The 20624-nt window shown below is 41.4% G+C and overlaps 1 protein-coding gene across 1 annotated transcript in view; it reads left to right on the forward strand.

The window, feature by feature from the left end:
• dnajc5ab (DnaJ (Hsp40) homolog, subfamily C, member 5ab) overlaps positions 1-20624 on the forward strand; it is a 51186-nt gene that overhangs the window by 20134 nt on the left and 10428 nt on the right. The window contains exon 2 of the mRNA XM_061925925.1: positions 17496-17619. Within this exon, the coding sequence (XP_061781909.1) occupies positions 17513-17619 (107 nt within the window). The 5' untranslated portion in view covers positions 17496-17512. The remainder of the gene's footprint in view (positions 1-17495; positions 17620-20624) is intronic.

Consider the following 20624-nt stretch of genomic DNA (forward strand, 5'->3'; position numbering starts at 1 on the left):
TACCTTGGCGGTTGCTTGCGTAGAAGAAGAAGCGCTTCCTGTTCTACCGGGAAAAAAGATGGCGGCTGTTTACCGAAGTTGCGAGATCGAAACTTTATGAAAATGAATCGTAATATTAATCCATATATAAAGCGCACCGGGTTAAAAGCCGCACTGTCAGCTTTTGAGTAAATTTGTGGTTTTTAGGTGCGGCTAATAGTGCGGAAAATACGGTAGATCCCCACGACTTGATCAATTGAAAAGTAGCTCGCCTGCAGAAAAAGTGTGAGCACCCCTGATCTAGGAAGACTCTTCTCTGTAAAATGGAGGGTCCCAGTCATAGTCATTGTCTTCGTAATGCTTAATGTTGCTGTTATCTTTGGCTCACCAGTTTTATGTTGGCCAAATGTACAGTACAGGCCAAACGTTCTCATTCACAACACAACTGATGGACCCAAGCCCATTGATAAAGCAAGACATTCCTCTAATCAACCCTGATAAAGCACACATGTGAAGTGAAAACCATTTGACTTGACTACCTCTTGAAGCTCATGAAGAGAATGCCAAGAGTGTGCAAAGCAGTAATCAGAGCAACTTTTGAAGAAACTGGAATATAAAACATGTTTCACCTTTTATTGTTCAGTACATAGCTCCTTTCATAGTTTTGATGTGACAATCTACAATGTAAATAGTCATGAAAACACATTGAAGTAGGAGAAGGTGTGTCCAAACCTTTGGCCTGTGCAACACTTCATAGAAAAACACATTCTATTTCCTTCAACTACTCCCTGAGCTTTCTACAATTGTGTGTATGTGTGTGTGTGTGTGAGAGACAGCTGTGTTTACTGTCCCAGCAGTAAACATCAGGTCACATGATCACCTATTGTTAGTTTGAGTGAAGGTGTACACGAGTGACATGCATTAAAACTAGGCAGAACAAAAATTGAGAAGTAGATAAACAAGCATGGGGAAAACAGCTTACAGTTTCACTTATTATGAGTCGTGCAATACTATGGCTCTGGGCAGCGCGGTGGTACAGGGGTTAGTGCATGTGCCTCACAATACGAAGGTCCTGAGTAGGGCTGCAGCTAACGATTATTTTTCTATCGATTAATCTATAGATTATTTTTTTCGATTAATCGGTTAATCTATAGATTATTTTTTTTCGATTAATCTATAGATTATTTTTCCTTTTACCGATTATTTTTTTTATTTAAAATGAAGAGGAAAAAATAAATGTAGGCCAGTTTTTTCAAAAGGCATGGCTTTTATTTACAAAAAAAAAAGTATGGCCACTCAGTCAACATTGACAACAACATGACAAAATATTCTGTAACAATGTAAACATTTAAAACTTTTAACATTTAACAAAATTAAAAGTAGCTTATTTGCTTTTTAATGTGCAAATATAAAAGTAAACATCCAGTGCAAATCTTAATATTCTGGAATAGTATAAGCATTTCAAAAGTAAAAGTATTGCTTATTTTGCTTTAAAATGTGCAAAAATAAAGATAAACATCCAATACAAAAAAGTGCAAAACGGAAATATTCTGTAACAAGTGTAAACATTTCAACAAAAGTAAAAGTATTGCTTATTTGCTAAAATGTGCAAAAATAAAGCTAAACATCCAATACAAAAAAGTGTACAGTGTAAACATTTCAACAAAAGTAAAAGTATTGCTTATTTTGCTTAATAACACAACAATGATAGTATGATTAAAGTGAAAGTTAATTGTTGGTTTGTACATAGTATATGTAACTGTTAATGTTGTAAAAGGTATTTGCACAACTAATTAACGTTAGCGTTTGTGACACATCTTGTGCCGTGGGGTTCTTTCAGGACCGACAGACTGAACGGCAGACGGCTTTGCCAGGTTTACAATCTTTTAATTTTACACAAAGTCTTTTCTCTTCCAACTCTTTTCTCTTTCTTTCCTCGCTTTTCAGCTCCTCTTCCTCGCTCGCTCGTCGTCCCCTGTCTCTTGCGGCGTCGCTCCCGGCGCGCCCCGCCCCGCCTCGCCGCTCGCTCGCCGCCGCCGCCTCTCCACAGCGTTAAAGAGGAGCGCGTCTTTGTAAACACTGAACAGGCACGCCAAACGCGCCTCTCAGAGCAAACGGTGCTTTAGTTTATGAATTCACAACGCAGATGCAAATGACACATTCATGTTTTTGTGTAATAATGACAATGTATACGCACGCGGACGATTGACTTGTTGATGGTGATGGCAAGAACGCTGTCGGGGGTTTTCTTTTCAAATGTTCGTTCATAGCCGTTGTGCTGCTATGATAGGCCATTTCCGCTCTACACAATGTGCATACAACAACATTATTAGGCCGTTTATTGAAATACTCCCGACACTTTTGACGACTTTTGGCGTGCTTTTTTCCCCTCGCTCGCATCGTCTGCTTTGCGCTCCGCCATGACAGTAGTGTGACGTAAATATGCGATGCGCCGACGCACAAAATCGGCGTCGACGTATTTACGTAACCGATGACGTCGACTATGTCGACGCGTCGTTTCAGCCTTAGTCCTGAGTAGTCCTGAGTTCAATCCCGGGCTCGGGATCTTTCTGTGTGGAGTTTGCATGTTCTCCCCGTGACTGCGTGGGTTCTACTCCGGCTTCCTCCCACCTCCAAAGACATGCACATGGGGATAGGCCCCTCCCACCTCCAAAGACATGCACCTGGGGATAGGCCCCTCCCACCTCCAAAGACATGCACCTGGGCATAAGTTGATTGGCAACACTAAATGGTCCCTAGTGTGTGAATGTGAGTGTGAAAGTTGTCTATCTATCTGTGTTGGCCCTGTGATGAGGTGGCGACTTGTCCAGGGTGTACCCCGCCTTCCGCCCGAATGCAGCTGAGATAGGCTCCAGCACCCCCCCGCGACCCCGAAAGGGACAAGCGGTAGAAAATGGATGGTTGGATGGAATTCTATGGCTCTATTTCTGGGGGGGAAGAACAAACGCAAAATACTTATCTGAAATACACAAATACAAAATATTATTAATCTGCGATCTAAAGAAATAAGTGAAACATTTACATTTGATTGATTGAAACTTTTATTAGTAGATTGCACAGTACAGTACATATTCCGTACAATTGACCACTAAATGGTAACACCCCAATACGTTTTTCAACTTGTTTAAGTCGGGGGGTTCAAACAGAATAAATATTAATATAAACAATGTGCAGATTAGCCATAAAGCTAATTAGTGAAGCAGGCGGATGCAAAGTAATAAATAAATATGGCTTCCATTTTGACTATAACGCTATCAGAACATCAGAAAAGCATCACATGCTTCAAATAAATGTACTAAACTGTTAGAAAAGTCACATGGGCAATGCCTTCTGCACCAAAGGAAAGTGGCGTTCTTGGGCTGGGCCAGGGGTCGGCAACCCGCGGCTCTACAGCCGCATGAGGCTCTTTAGCGCCGCCCTAGTGGCTCTCTGGAGCTTTTTTAAAAATGTATGAAAATTGGAAAAAGATAAGGGGAAAAAAATATATTTTTTGCTTTAATATGGTTTCTGTAGGAGGACAAACATGACACAAACCTCCCTAATTGTTATAAAGCACACTGTTTGTATTAAACGTGCTTCGCTGATTCGAGTATTTGGCGAGCGCCGTTTTGTCCTACTAATTTTGGCGGTCCTTGAACTCGCCGTAGTTTGTTTACATGTATAGTTTTCTCAGACTTTCTAGGGCGTGTTTTATGCCACTTCTTTTGTCCACCAATTTTTCAATGTTGTGCGTGAATGCACAAAGGTGAGTTTTGTTGATGTTATTGACTTGTGTGGAGTGCTAATCAAACATATTTGGTCACTGCAAGCTAATCGATGCTAACATGCTATTTAGGCTAGCTATATGTACATATTGCATCATTATGCCTCATTTGTAGCTATATTTGAGGTCATTTAGTTTTCTTTAAGTCCTCTTAATTCAATGTATATCTCATGACACACTATCTGTATGTAATATGGCTTTTAATTTTTTGCGGCTCCAGACAGATTTGTTTTTGTAATTTTGGTCCAATATGGCTCTTTCAACATTTTGGGTTGCCGACCCCTGGGCTTGGCGATTAAACAATGTCAACGTATGTCACAATAGACACGTAATGGATGCCAATAAAAATGTGTTCCATAAAACATTTGTTTTGGGGTTTGTTTTTTTCGTCGGATGAAAGCAAAAGTTGCAAACAAGGTTGGTTGCATGAACAAAGGCGCTGGCTCTGTGGTAACCGACAGAGGTGTGGACTCGAGTCACATGACTTGGACTCGAGTCATGAATTTGATGACTTTAGACTGGACTTGACAAAATGTAAAAAGACTTGCAACTCGACTTCGACTTTAACATCAATGACTTGTGACTTCACTTGGACTTGAGCCTTTTGAATTGACATGACTTGACATGACTTGCTACTTTCCCCAAAACCCAAAGATGAAAAAGTTATTCGGGAGCGCTCCGTATTTTTCATTGTGTACTTGTCTATCAGCGTTGCGTGTGTCAGCTGGTGTGCTCTCAGTACAACAGCCAATCAAATTACATCTACTTTGTTTTCATCACACAGCATTCATCCAATCAAATTGCAGGACAACCAACGAAGAAGACATGTCCAAACCACACGCCAGTGAACAAAAAATGATACCTAAAATCATTTTGTTTGGGTATAAAAATTACGAGGTGGTCAACACAAAACGGTTTGCAGTATGCAACACATGCGGTTCCAAAATGACTGATGGAGAGGCAACAACTTCCAACTTCGTCCGGCATTTGAAGTTGCACAAAGAAGGGTAAGTTTTGAATGTAAGATAACGTTTATTGGCTAAGTAACGTGACTTTTATTTGCTGTGTAGTTAAATCAGTGAGGCTGTAAACTCACTGCTAACGTTATAACGTTATTGCAAACACGGGAATCTGTTGCAGTTCACTACCTTATTCATACTTTTTGTTCAGTGATTTTTTTTAAGCAGGGTTACGTTAGTCAATATATCACACGTAACGTTAGACGACGGTCAGCAGCACCGCGTATTTTAGCCACCTAAAAAAAGACAAAAATAGTCAAATAAAGGTCAGTTAAAATGTATACTATATTATGAATAAGTGTACCGTTTTAGCTAGCTTTCTGACATACTGTTGGTTGTTTACCTCAGTGGTCCCCAACCACCGGGCCGCGGCCCGCTACTGGTCCGTGGATCGATTGGTATCGGGCCGCACAAGAAATATATATATATATTTTTTCTTTTTTTAATTAAATCAACATAAAAAACACAAGATACACTTACAAGTAGTGCACCAACCCAAAACAACTCTCTCCCCCCTTTTGTTCTGGGCATTGAACATGAAGACTCTTCCTTCACTGTTCCGAGTGGCCATGAGAGTCTTGGCAGTGCCTGCCTCCAGTGCTCCAGTGGAGCGAGTTTTCAGCCATGGTGGCATCATACTACGCCCCCATCGTGCACAAATGACTGACAGACTCTTGGCTAATTTGGTCTTTTGCAAATGCAATGCAGCATAGGGCCCTGACATATAAAAAGTACAACTTTTTTGTTATGTTCACGTATATGTCATGTTTTTTCAATGTTAACACTTTTGTACAAATAAGTACATTTGCACTTTATTTTTCAATGTGTTTGTTCTGTAAAGGAATGAGTTAATGTTTAAAATGACTGGTTAATAGTGCTATTATAAAGTGCAATGTCAGCACAATTTTCTTTCCTGCAATTTAAAATGCACTTGTTTTAATAAATAAATACAGCGTTTGAAAAGCATACACAATCTGTGTTAATATATTAGTCTGTGGTTAAAAGGACTTGAAAGGACTCGAAACTCAAAATGCAGGACTTAGGACTTGACTTGAGACTTTCCAGTCTTGACTTTGGACTTGACTCGGGGCTTGCCTGTCTTGACTCGGGACTTGACTCGGACTTGAGGGCAAAGACTTGAGACTTACTTGTGACTTGCAAAACAATGACTTGGTCCCACCTCTGGTAACCGATCAACGCAGGAAGTAACAAGAATCAAGGAATCATGCAGAGACAGAGTTCAATTTAGCTCAATGAGGAGAGACGTTTTGGGCTGTACTCTAGTTACAGAAACTACCTGCGCTCTAAGGCAGGGGTGGGCAATTAATTTTTACCGGGGGCCGCATGAGCAACCCGAGCACTGCTGGAGGGCCACACAGACAATATTTCAATTAAATTTTGCTCAAATTATTTTTGATATACCGTAAGATAAATAATAATTTCATTTAACTTAACTTTATACAAAAGCAGATTGCTTTTGATGGTTTTATTTGTAACACTGTCTTACACAACACTTCCTGATGTATACCGTATTTTCCGCACCATAAGGCGCCCTGGGTTATAAGCCGCGCCTTCAATGAACGGCATATTTCAAAACTTTGTCCACCTATAAGCCGCCCCGTGTTGTAAGCCGCATCTAACTGCGCTAAAGGAATGTCAAAAAAACAGTCAAATAGGTCAGTCAAACTTTAATAATATATTAAAAACCAGCGTGATGTGGGCGCGCATGGAGTCGTATATCAACATGGACGGAGCTGCGTGAAAAAAGCCACCCGGCCTCTTCGCGTAAACTTAAACTTACCTTAACCACTCGCTCATCTTTTCTTCATCCATCCATCCCTTCGAGTTAGCTTTTATGATGACGCCGGCTGGAAAGGTCTCTTTTGGCAAGGTCTTCCTTTTGAATATCACCATGGGTGGAAGTTTCTGGCCATTAGCATGGCAAGCTAGAACCACAGTGAAGGATGACTTCTCATTCCCTGTGGTGCGAATATTCACCGTACGTGCTCCCGTTGTATCCACAGTGCGGTTCACAGGAATATCAAAAGTCAGTGGAACCTCGTCCATGTTGATAATGTTCTCTGGCCGGATCTTTTTTTCAGCTATCTTGTTTTTACAATATGCACGGAAAGTAGCCAGCTTTTCTTGAAAGTCTTTAGGCAGTTGCTGTGAAATAGTAATCCGTGTGCGGATGGAGAGATTGCGTCTTTTCATGAACCGGATCCCTGTCGCTTAGTAGGAGCCATTTTGTGGTCTTTACAGATGTAAACACACAAAGGAAATGAAACGTACGGTAATATTCGCGCGCCTTTTCTTCTTCTACGCCGGCGGGTGGTTGCTTACAGTAGAAGAAGAAGCGCTTCCTGTTCTATGGGGGCGGGTGCTTACCTTGGCGGTTGCTTGCGTAGAAGAAGAAGCACTTCCTCTTCTACGGGGAAAAAAGATGGCGGCTGTTTACCGTAGTTGCGAGACCGAAACTTTATGAAAATGAATCTTAATATTAATCCATATATAAAGCGCACCGGGTTAAAAGCCGCACTGTCAGCTTTTGAGTAAATTTGTGGTTTTTAGGTGCGGCTAATAGTGCGGAAAATACGGTAATACAATGCAAAAATGTCCATTTCTGTCACTTTATCCTGCATCCTCTTTAAAAGTCCAACATTTTTCCCTTGTCAGATTTGGACAACCATCTGTTGTCACACCTGCCAGCTTGTCCCATTTCAGTCCTAACACGCATTTACCTATGTGAACAAGTCATTACCTGTGGTTGTCCCTTTTAATTGACTGCATGGCTGCCAGCTCCTCCGTGATTTGAAAGTCTGCAGTTATCCCACGTAAGAAGATGAGCAGCTGGGCGGTGTCACGTACATCGCAGCTCTCATCCAAAGCCGGCGAAAAACAGTCAAAGTCAGCCGTTCTGTTTTTCAGCTGAAGCTCCAAGTTTCCAGCGATGGTCTCAACCCGCCTCGTTACAGTGCGTCGGGAGAGTGACACGTTCTCAAATGCGCCCCTCTTCTGCGGGCATATCAGCGCAACAGAGTCCAATAAGCACTCCTTAATAAACTCTCCGTCAGAAAAGGCCTTACTTTTTCTGGCGATTTTGTGAGAAATTACGAAACTTGTCCTGACAACTCTGGGGGTGTGAAATTTGGCAAAAAGTCCTTGTTGGGTTTGCAGTTTTACCATCAACGCATCAGACAGATTCCGCTATTTTTCCTCGTGCTTCTTGGTGTAGTGGCGATTCAAATGATATTCTTTAAACACAGCAACCTGTTTACCACAAATTAAGCACACGGCTTTACCTTTCATTTCTGTAAAGAAATACTTGGCAGTCCATGTCTTGTTGAAAACACGCCATTCCTCATCAACTTTTTTCTTTTTAGCGTCTCGGGGATAACCGTGCATCACTTGTCGCTGTGCACCTTCACTCACAGGTTACACACGGACATACGCCCATAAATAACACTTTTCAAAATAAAAGCAGCACAGTTGTATTGCACGCACGACAGGTGTTTTTTTTAAATTTATTTTGTAATTTGTGATTGACGCTGTTCACATTCACTCCCAATCGCGCACGAGCATACGTCCACACGGAAGTAATACAAATAACGCTTTTCAAAACGAAAGCAGCACCGTTGTATTGCACACTCGACATAGATACTTTTTTAAATTTATTTTGTAGGCCGTAGAATGCCCAGGTCCGCTCTAAGGTACATCTCCCGCGTTCCTCTATTTATTCAGGAGTTCCCCAGTCAACATCACTGAGGCCGCGTTTAAAAGGAGTGGTCACACATATCATGCAAAGCAGCTCCAGGACGCACAATACGTGACGGAATGTGCTGGGGGCCTTGTGATTTCGCCTTGTCTCTGCTTCGTCTGCGTGCTCTCGCCTTATCTTCGTCGAGGTCCTTGAAGTCCTTGGCTGTTAGTGGGCTAAAACAAACAAAATACCTGCGACAAGGCCACCCCTCATATGCCGTGACTGACAACAAGTTTTGTCCTTGCACAGATAGAAAAGTACAACTTGAGCACAATAGCTAATAACTGCAGCAACGGCTTTTAAGCATAAGAGTTGTGTGATAACTTACACATAATTATTGTACCTACATTAAATATTAATGACTGTTGAATATGTTGATTGTTTGTCATCCGTGGATTGTTTTGAATTGTGATGTTGTACAGTGAAGTTAAGATTCTCATGGAGGTGTCCTGTTACCTGCCAGTCATGGTGGTGTGACTACAAGGTGAAGGTTTGCATTTAAGATGTGGCGGGTGTTGTCATGTTCAGCCAAGCTCGACTGGACAAACACAAGTTTGAGATCTCACGTTTACTTTGTCAAGGATCGTTCTGATGACTGATTAGTCACCTTCTCTTTCCCAGTGCACTGTTTCATTTGTACCAATAGGAATTGTTGTTTATGTTGCACACGGACATCTTTAAGTATGTCTTAGGGGCGTTCCGATCGGCTGATACTGATCACCTGTATTAACGCATTTTTCAATATATTTATGGTGAGTCCTCTGACGGTTTAACAATAGCAACACAACATTAGAACTAGTTCCCTATTATTTTTTTTAGAACTAGTTCCCTATTATTTATTTTTTACATCCAATTGTTTGATCAAAACCAAGTCAATAGTACACAATAACTAAACAAAAGCAAAAACAACTATCTCCTACTCATTTAAATCGTTTGTTTTTTGCCCTCTTTGAGACAAGAGCTATAGTGATGCATGCTTAGTTATAGTTTGAATTCATATCAAACACTTTCCAGAACAACTTTTTACTGTCAATATCGGCTGCTGAGTTTCATTTTTAATGTTTTCTGCTGGTGGTGTGCCTCCGCATTTTTTCAATGAAAAAAATGTGCCTTGACTCAAAAAAGGTTGAAAAACACTGGTCTAGATGACATACCGTATTTTCCGCACCATAAGGCGCCCTGGGTTATAAGCCGCGCCTTCAATGAACGGCATATTTCAAAACTTTGTCCACCTATAAGCCGCCCCGTGTTGTAAGCCGCATCTAACTGCGCTAAAGGAATGTCAAAAAAACAGTCAGATAGGTCAGTCAAACTTTAATAATATATTAAAACCAGCGTGATGTGGGCGCGCATGGAGTCGTATATCAACATGGACGGAGCTGCGTGAAAAAAGCCACCCGGCCTCTTCGCGTAAACTTAAACTTACCTTAACCACTCGCTCATCTTTTCTTCATCCATCCCTTCGAGTTAGCTTTTATGATGACGCCGGCTGGAAAGGTCTCTTTTGGCAAGGTCTTCCTTTTGAATATCACCATGGGTGGAAGTTTCTGGCCATTAGCATGGCAAGCTAGAACCACAGTGAAGGATGACTTCTCATTCCCTGTGGTGCGAATATTCACCGTACGTGCTCCCGTTGTATCCACAGTGCGGTTCACAGGAATATCAGTTGCTGTGAAATAGTAATCCGTGTGCGGATGGAGAGATTGCGTCTTTTCATGAACCGGATACCTGTTGCTTAGTAGGAGCCATTTTGTGGTCTTTACAGATGTAAACACACAAAGGAAATGAAACGTACGGTAATATCCGCGCGCTTTTTCTTCTTCTACGCGGGCGGGTGGTTGCTTACAGTAGAAGAAGAAGCGCTTCCTGTTCTATGGGGGCGGGTGCTTACCTTGGCGGTTGCTTGCGTAGAAGAAGAAGCGCTTCCTGTTCTACCGGGAAAAAAGATGGCGGCTGTTTACCGAAGTTGCGAGACCTAAACTTTATGAAAATGAATCTTAATATTAATCCATATATAAAGCACACCGGGTTATAAGGCGCACTGTCAGCTTTTGAGAAAATTTGTGGTTTTTAGGTGCGCCTTATAGTGCGGAAAATACGGTAATCTTTTTTGAAAGGCTAAGACTAATATTTGTGGTGTTATTAGTTACTGGTGTCAACATTTCATTTTTTTTGCTCTATTTTTTCTTCTTTCTTTTGTTTGGTTTATTTTGACAATTTGCTACTGGCCTAGGGCTGGGCCATATGGCCTTTTTTGAATATCGCGATATTTTAGGGCCATATCGCGATACACGATATACATCTCGTTATTTTGCCTTAGCCTTGAATGAACACTTGATGCGTATAATGAACACTTGATGCGTATAATCCAGAGGTGGGACCAAGTCATTGTTTTGCAAGTCACAAGTAAGTCTCAAGTCTTTGCCCTCAAGTCCGAGTCAAGTCCCGAGTCAAGACAGGCAAGCCCCGAGTCAAGTCCAAAGTCAAGACTGGAAAGTCTCAAGTCAAGTCCTAAGTCCTGCATTTTGAGTTTCGAGTCCTTTCAAGTCCTTTTAACCACAGACTAATATATTAACACAGATTGTGTATGCTTTTCAAACGCTGTATTTATTTATTAAAACAAGTGCATTTTAAATTGCAGGAAAGAAAATTGTGCTGACATTGCACTTTATAATAGCACTATTAACCAGTCATTTTAAACATTAACTCATTCCTTTACAGAACAAACACATTGAAAAATAAAGTGCAAATGTACTTATTTGTACAAAAGTGTTAACATTGAAAAAACATGACATATACGTGAACATAACAAAAAAGTTGTACTTTTTATATGTCAGGGCCCTATGCTGCATTGCATTTGCAAAAGACCAAATTAGCCAAGAGTCTGTCAGTCATTTGTGCACGATGGGGGCGTAGTATGATGCCACCATGGCTGAAAACTCGCTCCACTGGAGCACTGGAGGCAGGCACTGCCAAGACTCTCATGGCCACTCGGAACAGTGAAGGAAGAGTCTTCATGTTCAATGCCCAGAACAAAAAGGGGGAGAGAGTTGTTTTGGGTTGGTGCACTACTTGTAAGTGTATCTTGTGTTTTTTATGTTGATTTAATTAAAAAAAGAAAAAATATATATATATATTTCTTGTGCGGCCCGATACCAATCGATCCACGGACCAGTACCGGGCCGCGGCCCGGTGGTTGGGGACCACTGAGGTAAACAACCAATAGTATGTCAGAAAGCTAGCTAAAACGGTACACATATTCATAATATAGTATACATTTTAACTGACCTTTATTTGACTATTTTTGTCTTTTTTTAGGTGGCTAAAATACGCGGTGCTGCTGACCGCCGTCTAACGTTACGTGTGATATATTGACTAACGTAACCCTGCTTAAAAAAAATCACTGAACAAAAAGTATGAATAAGGTAGTGAACTGCAACAGATTCCTGTGTTTGCAATAACGTTATAACGTTAGCAGTGAGTTTACAGCCTCACTGATTTAACTACACAGCAAATAAAAGTCACATTACTTAGCCAATAAACGTTATCTTACATTCAAAACTTACCCTTCTTTGTGCAACTTCAAATGCCGGACGAAGTTGGAAGTTGTTGCCTCTCCATCAGTCATTTTGGAACCGCATGTGTTGCATACTGCAAACCGTTTTGTGTTGACCACCTCGTAATTTTTATACCCAAACGAAATTATTTTAGGTATCATTTTTTGTTCACTGGCGTGTGGTTTGGACATGTCTTCTTCGTTGGTTGTCCTGCAATTTGATTGGATGAATGCTGTGTGATGAAAACAAAGTAGATCTAATTTGATTGGCTGTTGTACTGAGACCACACCAGCTGACACACGCAACGCTGATAGACAAGTACACAATGAAAAATACGGAGCGCTCCCGAATAACTTTTTCATCTTTGGGTTTTGAGGAAAGTAGCAAGTCATGTCAAGTCATGTCAATTCAAAAGGCTCAAGTCCAAGTGAAGTCACAAGTCATTGATGTTAAAGTCTAAGTCGAGTTGCAAGTCTTTTTACATTTTGTCAAGTCGAGTCTAAAGTCATCAAATTCATGACTCGAGTCTGACTCGAGTCCAAGTCATGTGACTCGAGTCCACACCTCTGGTATAATCACAGCAGTAAGATGATTCTATGTGTCTACATTAAAACATTCTTCTTCATTCTGCATTAATATATGCTACTTTTAAACTTTCATGCAGAGAAGGAAATCACAACTAAAAAAAAACACTATTTTTTTCATACGGTGTTGATCTGGAAATGTTTGCCTCGGCATTTTGATGGTGTGGACGTGTGGCACCAAACGGAGATGTTGACGTGCGGAGTACGTAAATATTGTTTTTCATGTTGTTGTGCAGCACTTTGGAAACATGTTTGTTGTTTAAATGTGCAACTAAATAAAGTGGATTGGATTGGAGTGAGCACTCTTCATTCACTAGCAGGGGACTTTTCAAATGATGCTACATATTAGCAGTAGGCTACTTTTTATAGCAACGCTTTCGCCCCACACTTGACAATATACGGTTGTCTGTTCGACATCTTCCCACTTGAAGCCAAACCACCCCCAGACGATGGACCCCTGCTGTTTTTCTTGGGAATTAATTATTCCTTCATTTGTTACCAGATTCGCAACTTCTTTCGCTCGTATTACCGCTAGCATCACAGCTAACGTTAGCCATGCTGCTACCTCCCTGCTCGGGGAGGGCGTATACGTATGTGACGTATGACGTGACGTATGTAAGAAGATGCGCTTGCTGTCTGTGAGAAGGAGAGACAGGAAAGAGCGAGTAGAGCCTGAAGTGTAATGCCCGCAGCTAAAAGCAACTGTGTGAGAACGTATACTCGATATCACGATATAATCATTTTCTATATCGCACAGAGACAAACCCGCGATATATCGCGCATATCGATATATCGCCCAGCCCTATACTGGGCCTTGAAAAATTAGCAGCGACTCGCAAATGGCCCCCCGGAGACACCTTGTACAACCTATATTTTTAGAAGATGAAGTGGTACCAAACCACGTAAGAGTGTGTCCTCTTTGAACTTTAGCTAGTCATGACTTCTGCTAGTAAAAGGCTGGGCTGCACACTTGTCTGCATCTGACGGTGTTGACTGCAATCACTGAGGATGCAGTCAACACCGTCATCCACACCACCCTCACCCACTTAGAGGGCAAGGACACCTATGCCAGGCTATTATTCATTGACTACAGCTCTGCTTTTAACACGGTCATCCCACAAAAACTCACTGCTAAACTCCTCACTGTTGGTCCGACACCGGCTCTCTGTGACTGGGTCCTGAACTTTCTCACAAACCGGCCCCAGTCAGTCAGAATCGGCAACCAGACATCAGGCACAAAGGTTCTAAGCATAGGGACCCCCCAAGGCTGCGTGCTGAGCCCCCTATTGTACACCCTCTTCACACACGACTGTGTGGCCTCCCAGAACAACACCAGTATCATCAAGTTTGCAGATGATACTACGGTCGTTGGACTGATCACCGGGGGAGCTGAGGCAGCATACAGAAGGGAGGTAGCGGAACTGGTGGCCTGGTGTCAGGATAATAATCTCTCCTTGAACACAGACAAGACCAAGGAGATGATTATTGACCCACGGAGGAGGAGTACCCACTGCACACCTCTGTACATAGGGGGGACAAAGGTGGACAGGGTGAAAACCTTTAAATTCCTCGGGACCCACATCAGCGAGGACCTCACCTGGGATCACAACACCCAACAAACAATAAAGAAAGCCCAGCAGCGACTGTACTTCCTAAGAAGGCTAAGAAAATTTGGCATGCCACCCAAAATTCTCAGCAACTTCTATAGAAGTACGGTTGAGAGTGTCCTTACCAGCTCAATCACGGTCTGGTATGGAAACTGCACTGCTAAGGACAGGAAGGCACTCCAGCGAGTGATTAAAACTGCTCAGTACATATCAGGAGCAGCCTTCCCCTCACTACAGGACATGTACCAGGAGAGCACACAACATCATAAAGGACAGTACACAGTCTCTTCAGCCTCCTACCATCAGGCAGACGATACAGGAGCCTGAAATCCAGGACTACGAGACTGACAAACAGTTTCTACCCACAGGCCTTCAGGCTCGTGAATGCTAACTTGTGAATGCTAGCCCACCCCCGTTTTACTTTTATCTTTTTGAACAAAAGACAGCTACCATGACCACCCCCGAACTGTGAACCATCACTGTTGACACTTTTCACCTTTGATCACTAAAGACACTTTACTGCTGCTGTGACCCAAGGTCACCTCCATATTTATACTGTTGACTGTCAATCAGAATGTGCAATAATGTTATGTTACTTACTGTGCCTTGTATATACAGTGGGGCAAAAAAGTATTTAGTCAGCCACCGATTGTGCAAGTTCTCCCACTTAAAATAGTGACAGAGGTCGGTAATTTTCATCATAGGTACACTTCAACTGTGAGAGACAGAATGTGAAAAAAAAATCTAGGAATTCACATTGTAGGAATTTTAAAGAATTTATTTCTAAATTATGGTGGAAAATAAGTATTTGGTCACTTCAAACAAGGAAGATCTCTGGCTCTCACAGACCTGTAACTTCTTCTTTAAGAAGCTCTTCTGTCCTCCACTCGTTACCTGTGTTAATGGCACCTGTTTGAACTTGTTATCTGTACAAAAGACACCTGTCCACAGCCTCAAACAGTCAGACTCCAAACTGCACTATGGCCAAGACCAAAGAGCTGTCGAAGGACACCAGGAAAATAATTGTAGACCCGCACCAGACTGTGAAGAGTGAATCTACAATAGGCAAGCAGACAATCAACTGTGGGAGCAATTATCAGAAAATGGAAGACATACAAGAGCACTGATAATCTCCCTCGATCTGGGGCTCCACGCAAGATCTCATCCCGTGGGGTCAAAATGATCATGAGAACGGTGAGCAAAAATCCCAGAACCACACGGGGGGACCTGGTGAATGACCTGCAGAGAGCTGGGACCAAAGTAACAGAGGTTACCATCAGTAACACACTACGCCGACAGGGAATCAAATCCTGCAGTGCCAGACGTGTCCCCCTGCTTAAGCCAGTGCATGTCCAGGCCCGTATGAAGTTTGTTAGAGAGCACATGGATGATACAGCAGAGGATTGGGAGAATGTCATGTGGTCAGATGAAACCAAAATAGAACTTTTTGGTATAAACTCAACTAATCGTGTTTGGAGGAAAAAGAATACTGAGTTGCATCCTAAGAACACCATACCTCCTGTGAAGCATGGGGGTGGAAACATCATGCTTTGGGGCTGTTTTTCTGCTAAGGGGACAGGCCGACTGATCCGTGTTAAGGAAAGAATGAATGGGGCCATGTATCGTGAGATTTTGAGCCAAAACCTCCTTCCATCAGTGAGAGCTTTGAAGATGAAACGTGGCTGGGTCTTCCAGCATGACAATGATCCCAAACACACCGCCAGGGCAACGAAGGAGTGGCTCCGTAAGAAGCATTTGAAAGTCCTGGAGTGGCCTAGCCAGTCTCCAGACCTCAACCCCATAGAAAATCTGTGGAGGGAGTTGAAAGTCCGTGTTGCTCGGCGACAGCCCCAAAACATCACTGCTCTCGAGAAGATCTGCATGGAGGAATGGGCCAAAATACCAGCTACTGTGTGTGCAAACCTGGTAAAGACCTATAGTAATCACTTGACCTCTGTTATTGCCAACAAAGGTTATATTACAAAGTATTGAGTTGAATTTTTGTTATTGACTAAATACTTATTTTCCACCATAATTTACAAATAAATTCTTTAAAATTCCTACAATGTGAATTCCTGGATTTTTTTTTTCACATTCTGTCTCTCACAGTTGAAGTGTACCTATGATGAAAATGACAGACCTCTGTCATCATTTTAAGTGGGAGAACTTGCACAATTGGTGGCTGACTAAATACTTTTTTGCCCCACTGTACATTTTTATTTTTATTTTTTATTTTTAGCTAAGTACCGTGCGACTTGTTGAAGGGTGGACTAGCAAAGTAAGATTTTCATTGTACGGCAAACTGTCTGTTTAACTGTGCATATGACAATAAACAATCTTCAATCTTGAATCTTGTGGAGGTGATCTGCATGCTTTCACGTTAGAGTACTGTAGTTGCACATATTTAGCATCATATGTTGTGTGTTTCTGGTTCAGTAATTGTTTGTCCCAGTGACCGAGATGAAAATGTGTTGGGTTGGTCCAATAATGTAGTGGTCAGTTATTAGCTAACACTGATGCTCTCTCTCTCACACACACACACACACACACACACACACACACACACACACACACACACCCAGTTAGTAATCCTGACAGTGTGAATCAGTCCTACTGGTTAATCCCACTCAGGTGGACGGTGGATCTCTGTTGTGACTGGTTCATTTGAGTTGTGGTGCTGGGCGGGGGTTTAATGACGTTCCAAACACAATGAGAGACTTTGTTGCCACGGCAACAGCTGCCATCTGGTGTCTTTTAGGGTTTTACTCGGACTGCACGGACACGCACAGCCCGCCTTTGGAATGTTTGTGAGATTTCTCCACCACTAATGAATAGTTACCTAGTTCATTTCACTTTGGTAGATGGCTTGTTGAATTGTTAGCTGGATTAACATGTGAGTGCGTAGAAAATGTGCATAATAGTATGTGGAGATTATTCTGGTGTTTAAGTCTGGTGCTGCCTGTAAGCCTGCATGACACCTGCTGTCTCACTCGCTTTGTCCACCAAGAAGTCCGAAAGTCAAAACTTTGATTAAAGTCCCCTTCAAGCTCTCAGACTCTCACTTCCGTACTTTGTCTAGTTCCACTTTTTATTTGAGGCTTGACCAATAAAGAAAGCAACAGGCTGACAGATGAAAATAAACCACAACAAGCACGAGTTAGTATTTTTTTGTCTTTTCGCTGACTTTGTCCTCTTTGTTTTGCAGAGTGCAAGTGAAAGGCCATGGAGCAGCAGAGGCAGAGAGCTCTGTCCACGTCAGGGGAGTCGCTGTACATTGTGCTGGGAGTGGACAAGAGCGCCACCACAGAGGACATCAAGAAATGTTACAGGTTAGTGCTTATAACTAAAGCTGCGTACTATGTAAGCCACGAGACGTGCTGAAAGACTCTCACAGGCAGCACAGGTGATGTGTGAAATATCCTACAATAACCTCCTTTTTAATGTTTATGTCGGGGTGAGCGTGTAACAGCCTGGCTTTGAACCCACAACCCCTCTGAGTAGAGCGCGCTAGCATATCCCAGCTGATATTTTATTTTATTTTAACTTTTGTGCTATAAGTATGACCCATCCAAACAATTACAATCTTTGCATAGAGCACAAAATGTTTGGAATTGACTGATTTTTCAAGTTTTCAATGATTTAATTTAGGGATGTCCGATAATGGCTTTTTTGCCGATTTCCGATGTTGTCCAACTCTTAATTACCGATACCGATATCAACCGATATATACAGTCGTGGAATTAACACATTATTATGCCTAATTTGGACAACCAGGTATTAAAGTTAAAGTTAAAGTACCAATGATTGTCACACACACACTAGGTGTGGTGAAATTTGTCCTCTGCATTTGACCCATCCCCTTGTTCACCCCCTGGGAAGTTAGGGGAGCAGTGGGCAGCAGCGGTGCCGCGCCCGGGAATCATTTTTGGTGATTTAACCCCCAATTCCAACCCTTGATGCTGAGTGCCAAGCAGGGAGGCAATGGGTCCCATTTTTATAGTCTTTGGTATGACTCGGCCGGGGTTTGAACCGATCTCAGGGCAGACACTCTAACCACAAGGCCACTGAGTAGGTATGGTGAAGATAAGGTCCTTTTTAAAAAATAAAATGAGATAAATAAATAAAAAATATTTTCTTGAATAAAAAAGAAAGTAAAACAATATAAAAACAGTTACATAGAAACTAGTAATTAATTGAAAATTAGTATAATTAACTGTTAAAGGTTAGTACTAGAGATGTCCGATAATATCGGCCGATAAATGCTTTAAAATGTAATATCGGAAATTATCGGTATCGTTTTTTATATTATCGGTATGTTTTTGTTTTTGTTTTTTTTTATTTTGTTTTTATTAAATCAACATAAAAAACACAAGATACACTTACCGTATTTTCCGCACTATTAGCCGCACCTAAAAACCACAAATTTACTCAAAAGCTGACAGTGCGGCTTATAACCCGGTGCGCTTTATATATGGATTAATATTACGATTCATTTTCATAAAGTTTCGATCTCGCAACTTCGGTAAACAGCCGCCATCTTTTTTCCCGGTAGAACAGGAAGCGCTTCTTCTTCTACGCAAGCAACCGCCAAGGTAAGCACCCGCCCCCATAGAACAGGAAGCGCTTCTTCTTCTACTGTAAGCAACCACCCGCCCGCGTAGAAGAAGAAAAAGCGCGCGGATATACCGTACGTTTCATTTCCTTTGTGTGTTTACGTCTGTAAAGACCACAAAATGGCTCCTACTAAGCGTCAGGGATCCGGTTCATGAAAAGACGCAATCTCTCCATCCGCACACGGATTACTATTTCACAGCAACTGATATTCCTGTGAACCGCACTGTGGATACAACGGGAGCACGTACGGTGAATATTCGCACCACAGGGAATGAGAAGTCATCCTTCACTGTGGTTCTAGCTTGCCATGCTAATGGCCAGAAACTTCCACCCATGGTGATATTCAAAAGGAAGACCTTGCCAAAAGAGACCTTTCCAGCCGGCGTCATCATAAAAGCTAACTCGAAGGGATGGATGAAGAAAAGATGAGCGAGTGGTTAAGGTAAGTTTAAGTTTACGCGAAGAGGCCGGGTGGCTTTTTTCACGCAGCTCTGTCCATGTTGATATACGTATGTTTGTGATTGCACATTTGCGTACATTTTGGGAGTGAACAGAGTTGTTAGAACGCTGGTTTTTAATATATTATTAAAGTTTGACTGACCTATCTGACTGTTTTTTTGACATTCCTTTAGCGCAGTTAGATGCGGCTTATAACACGGGGCGGCTTATAGGTGGACAAAGTTTTGAAATATGCCGTTCATTGAAGGCGCGGCTTATAACCCAGGGCGCCTTATGGTGCGGAAAATACGGTACAATTAATGCACCAACCCAAAAAACCTCCCTCCCCCATTTACACTCATTCACACAAAAGGGTTGTTTCTTTGTTATTAATATTCTGGTAGGTTCCTACATTATATATCAATATATATCAATACAGTCTGCAAGGGATACAGTCCGTAAGCACACATGATTGTGCGTGCTGCTGCTCCACTAATAGTACTAACCTTTAACACTTCATTTTACTCATTTTCATTCATTACTAGTTTCAATGTAACTGTTTTTATATTGTTTTACTTTCTTTTTTATTCAAGAAAATGTTTTTAATGTATTTATCTTATCTTATTTTATTTATTTATTTTTAAAGTACCTTATCTTCACCATACCTGGTTGTCCAAATTAGGCATAATAATGTGTTAATTCCACGACTGTATATATCGGTTGATATCCGTATCGGTTGATATCGGCATCGGTAATTAAAGAGTTGGACAATATCGGATATCGGCAAAAAGCCATTATCGGACACCAGCAGCACGCACAATCATGTGTGCTTACGGACTGTATCCCTGCAGACTGTATTGATATATATTGATATATAATGTAGGAACCACAATATTAATAACAGAAAGAAACAACCCTTTTGTGTGAATGAGTGTAAATGGGAGAGGGAGGTTTTTTGGGTTGGTGCACTAATTGTAAGTGTATCTTGTGTTTTTTATGTTGATTTAATAAAAAAGAAAAAAAAAACGATACCGGTAATAAAAAGAAAAACGATACCAATAATTTCCGATATTACATTTTAAAGCATTTATCGGCCGATATTATCGGACATCTCTAGTACTAACCTTTAACAGTTAATTATACTTATTTTCATTAATTACTAGTTTCTATGTAACTGTTTTTGTATTGTTTTATTTTCTTTTTTATTCAAGAAAGTATTTTTAATTTATTTATCTAATTTTATTTTATAATTTTTTTTAAAAAATTTTTTAAAGGACCTTAT

The sequence above is a fragment of the Nerophis lumbriciformis genome, linkage group LG01 (assembly GCF_033978685.3).
Source record: "Nerophis lumbriciformis linkage group LG01, RoL_Nlum_v2.1, whole genome shotgun sequence".
NCBI lineage: Eukaryota > Metazoa > Chordata > Actinopteri > Syngnathiformes > Syngnathidae > Nerophis > Nerophis lumbriciformis.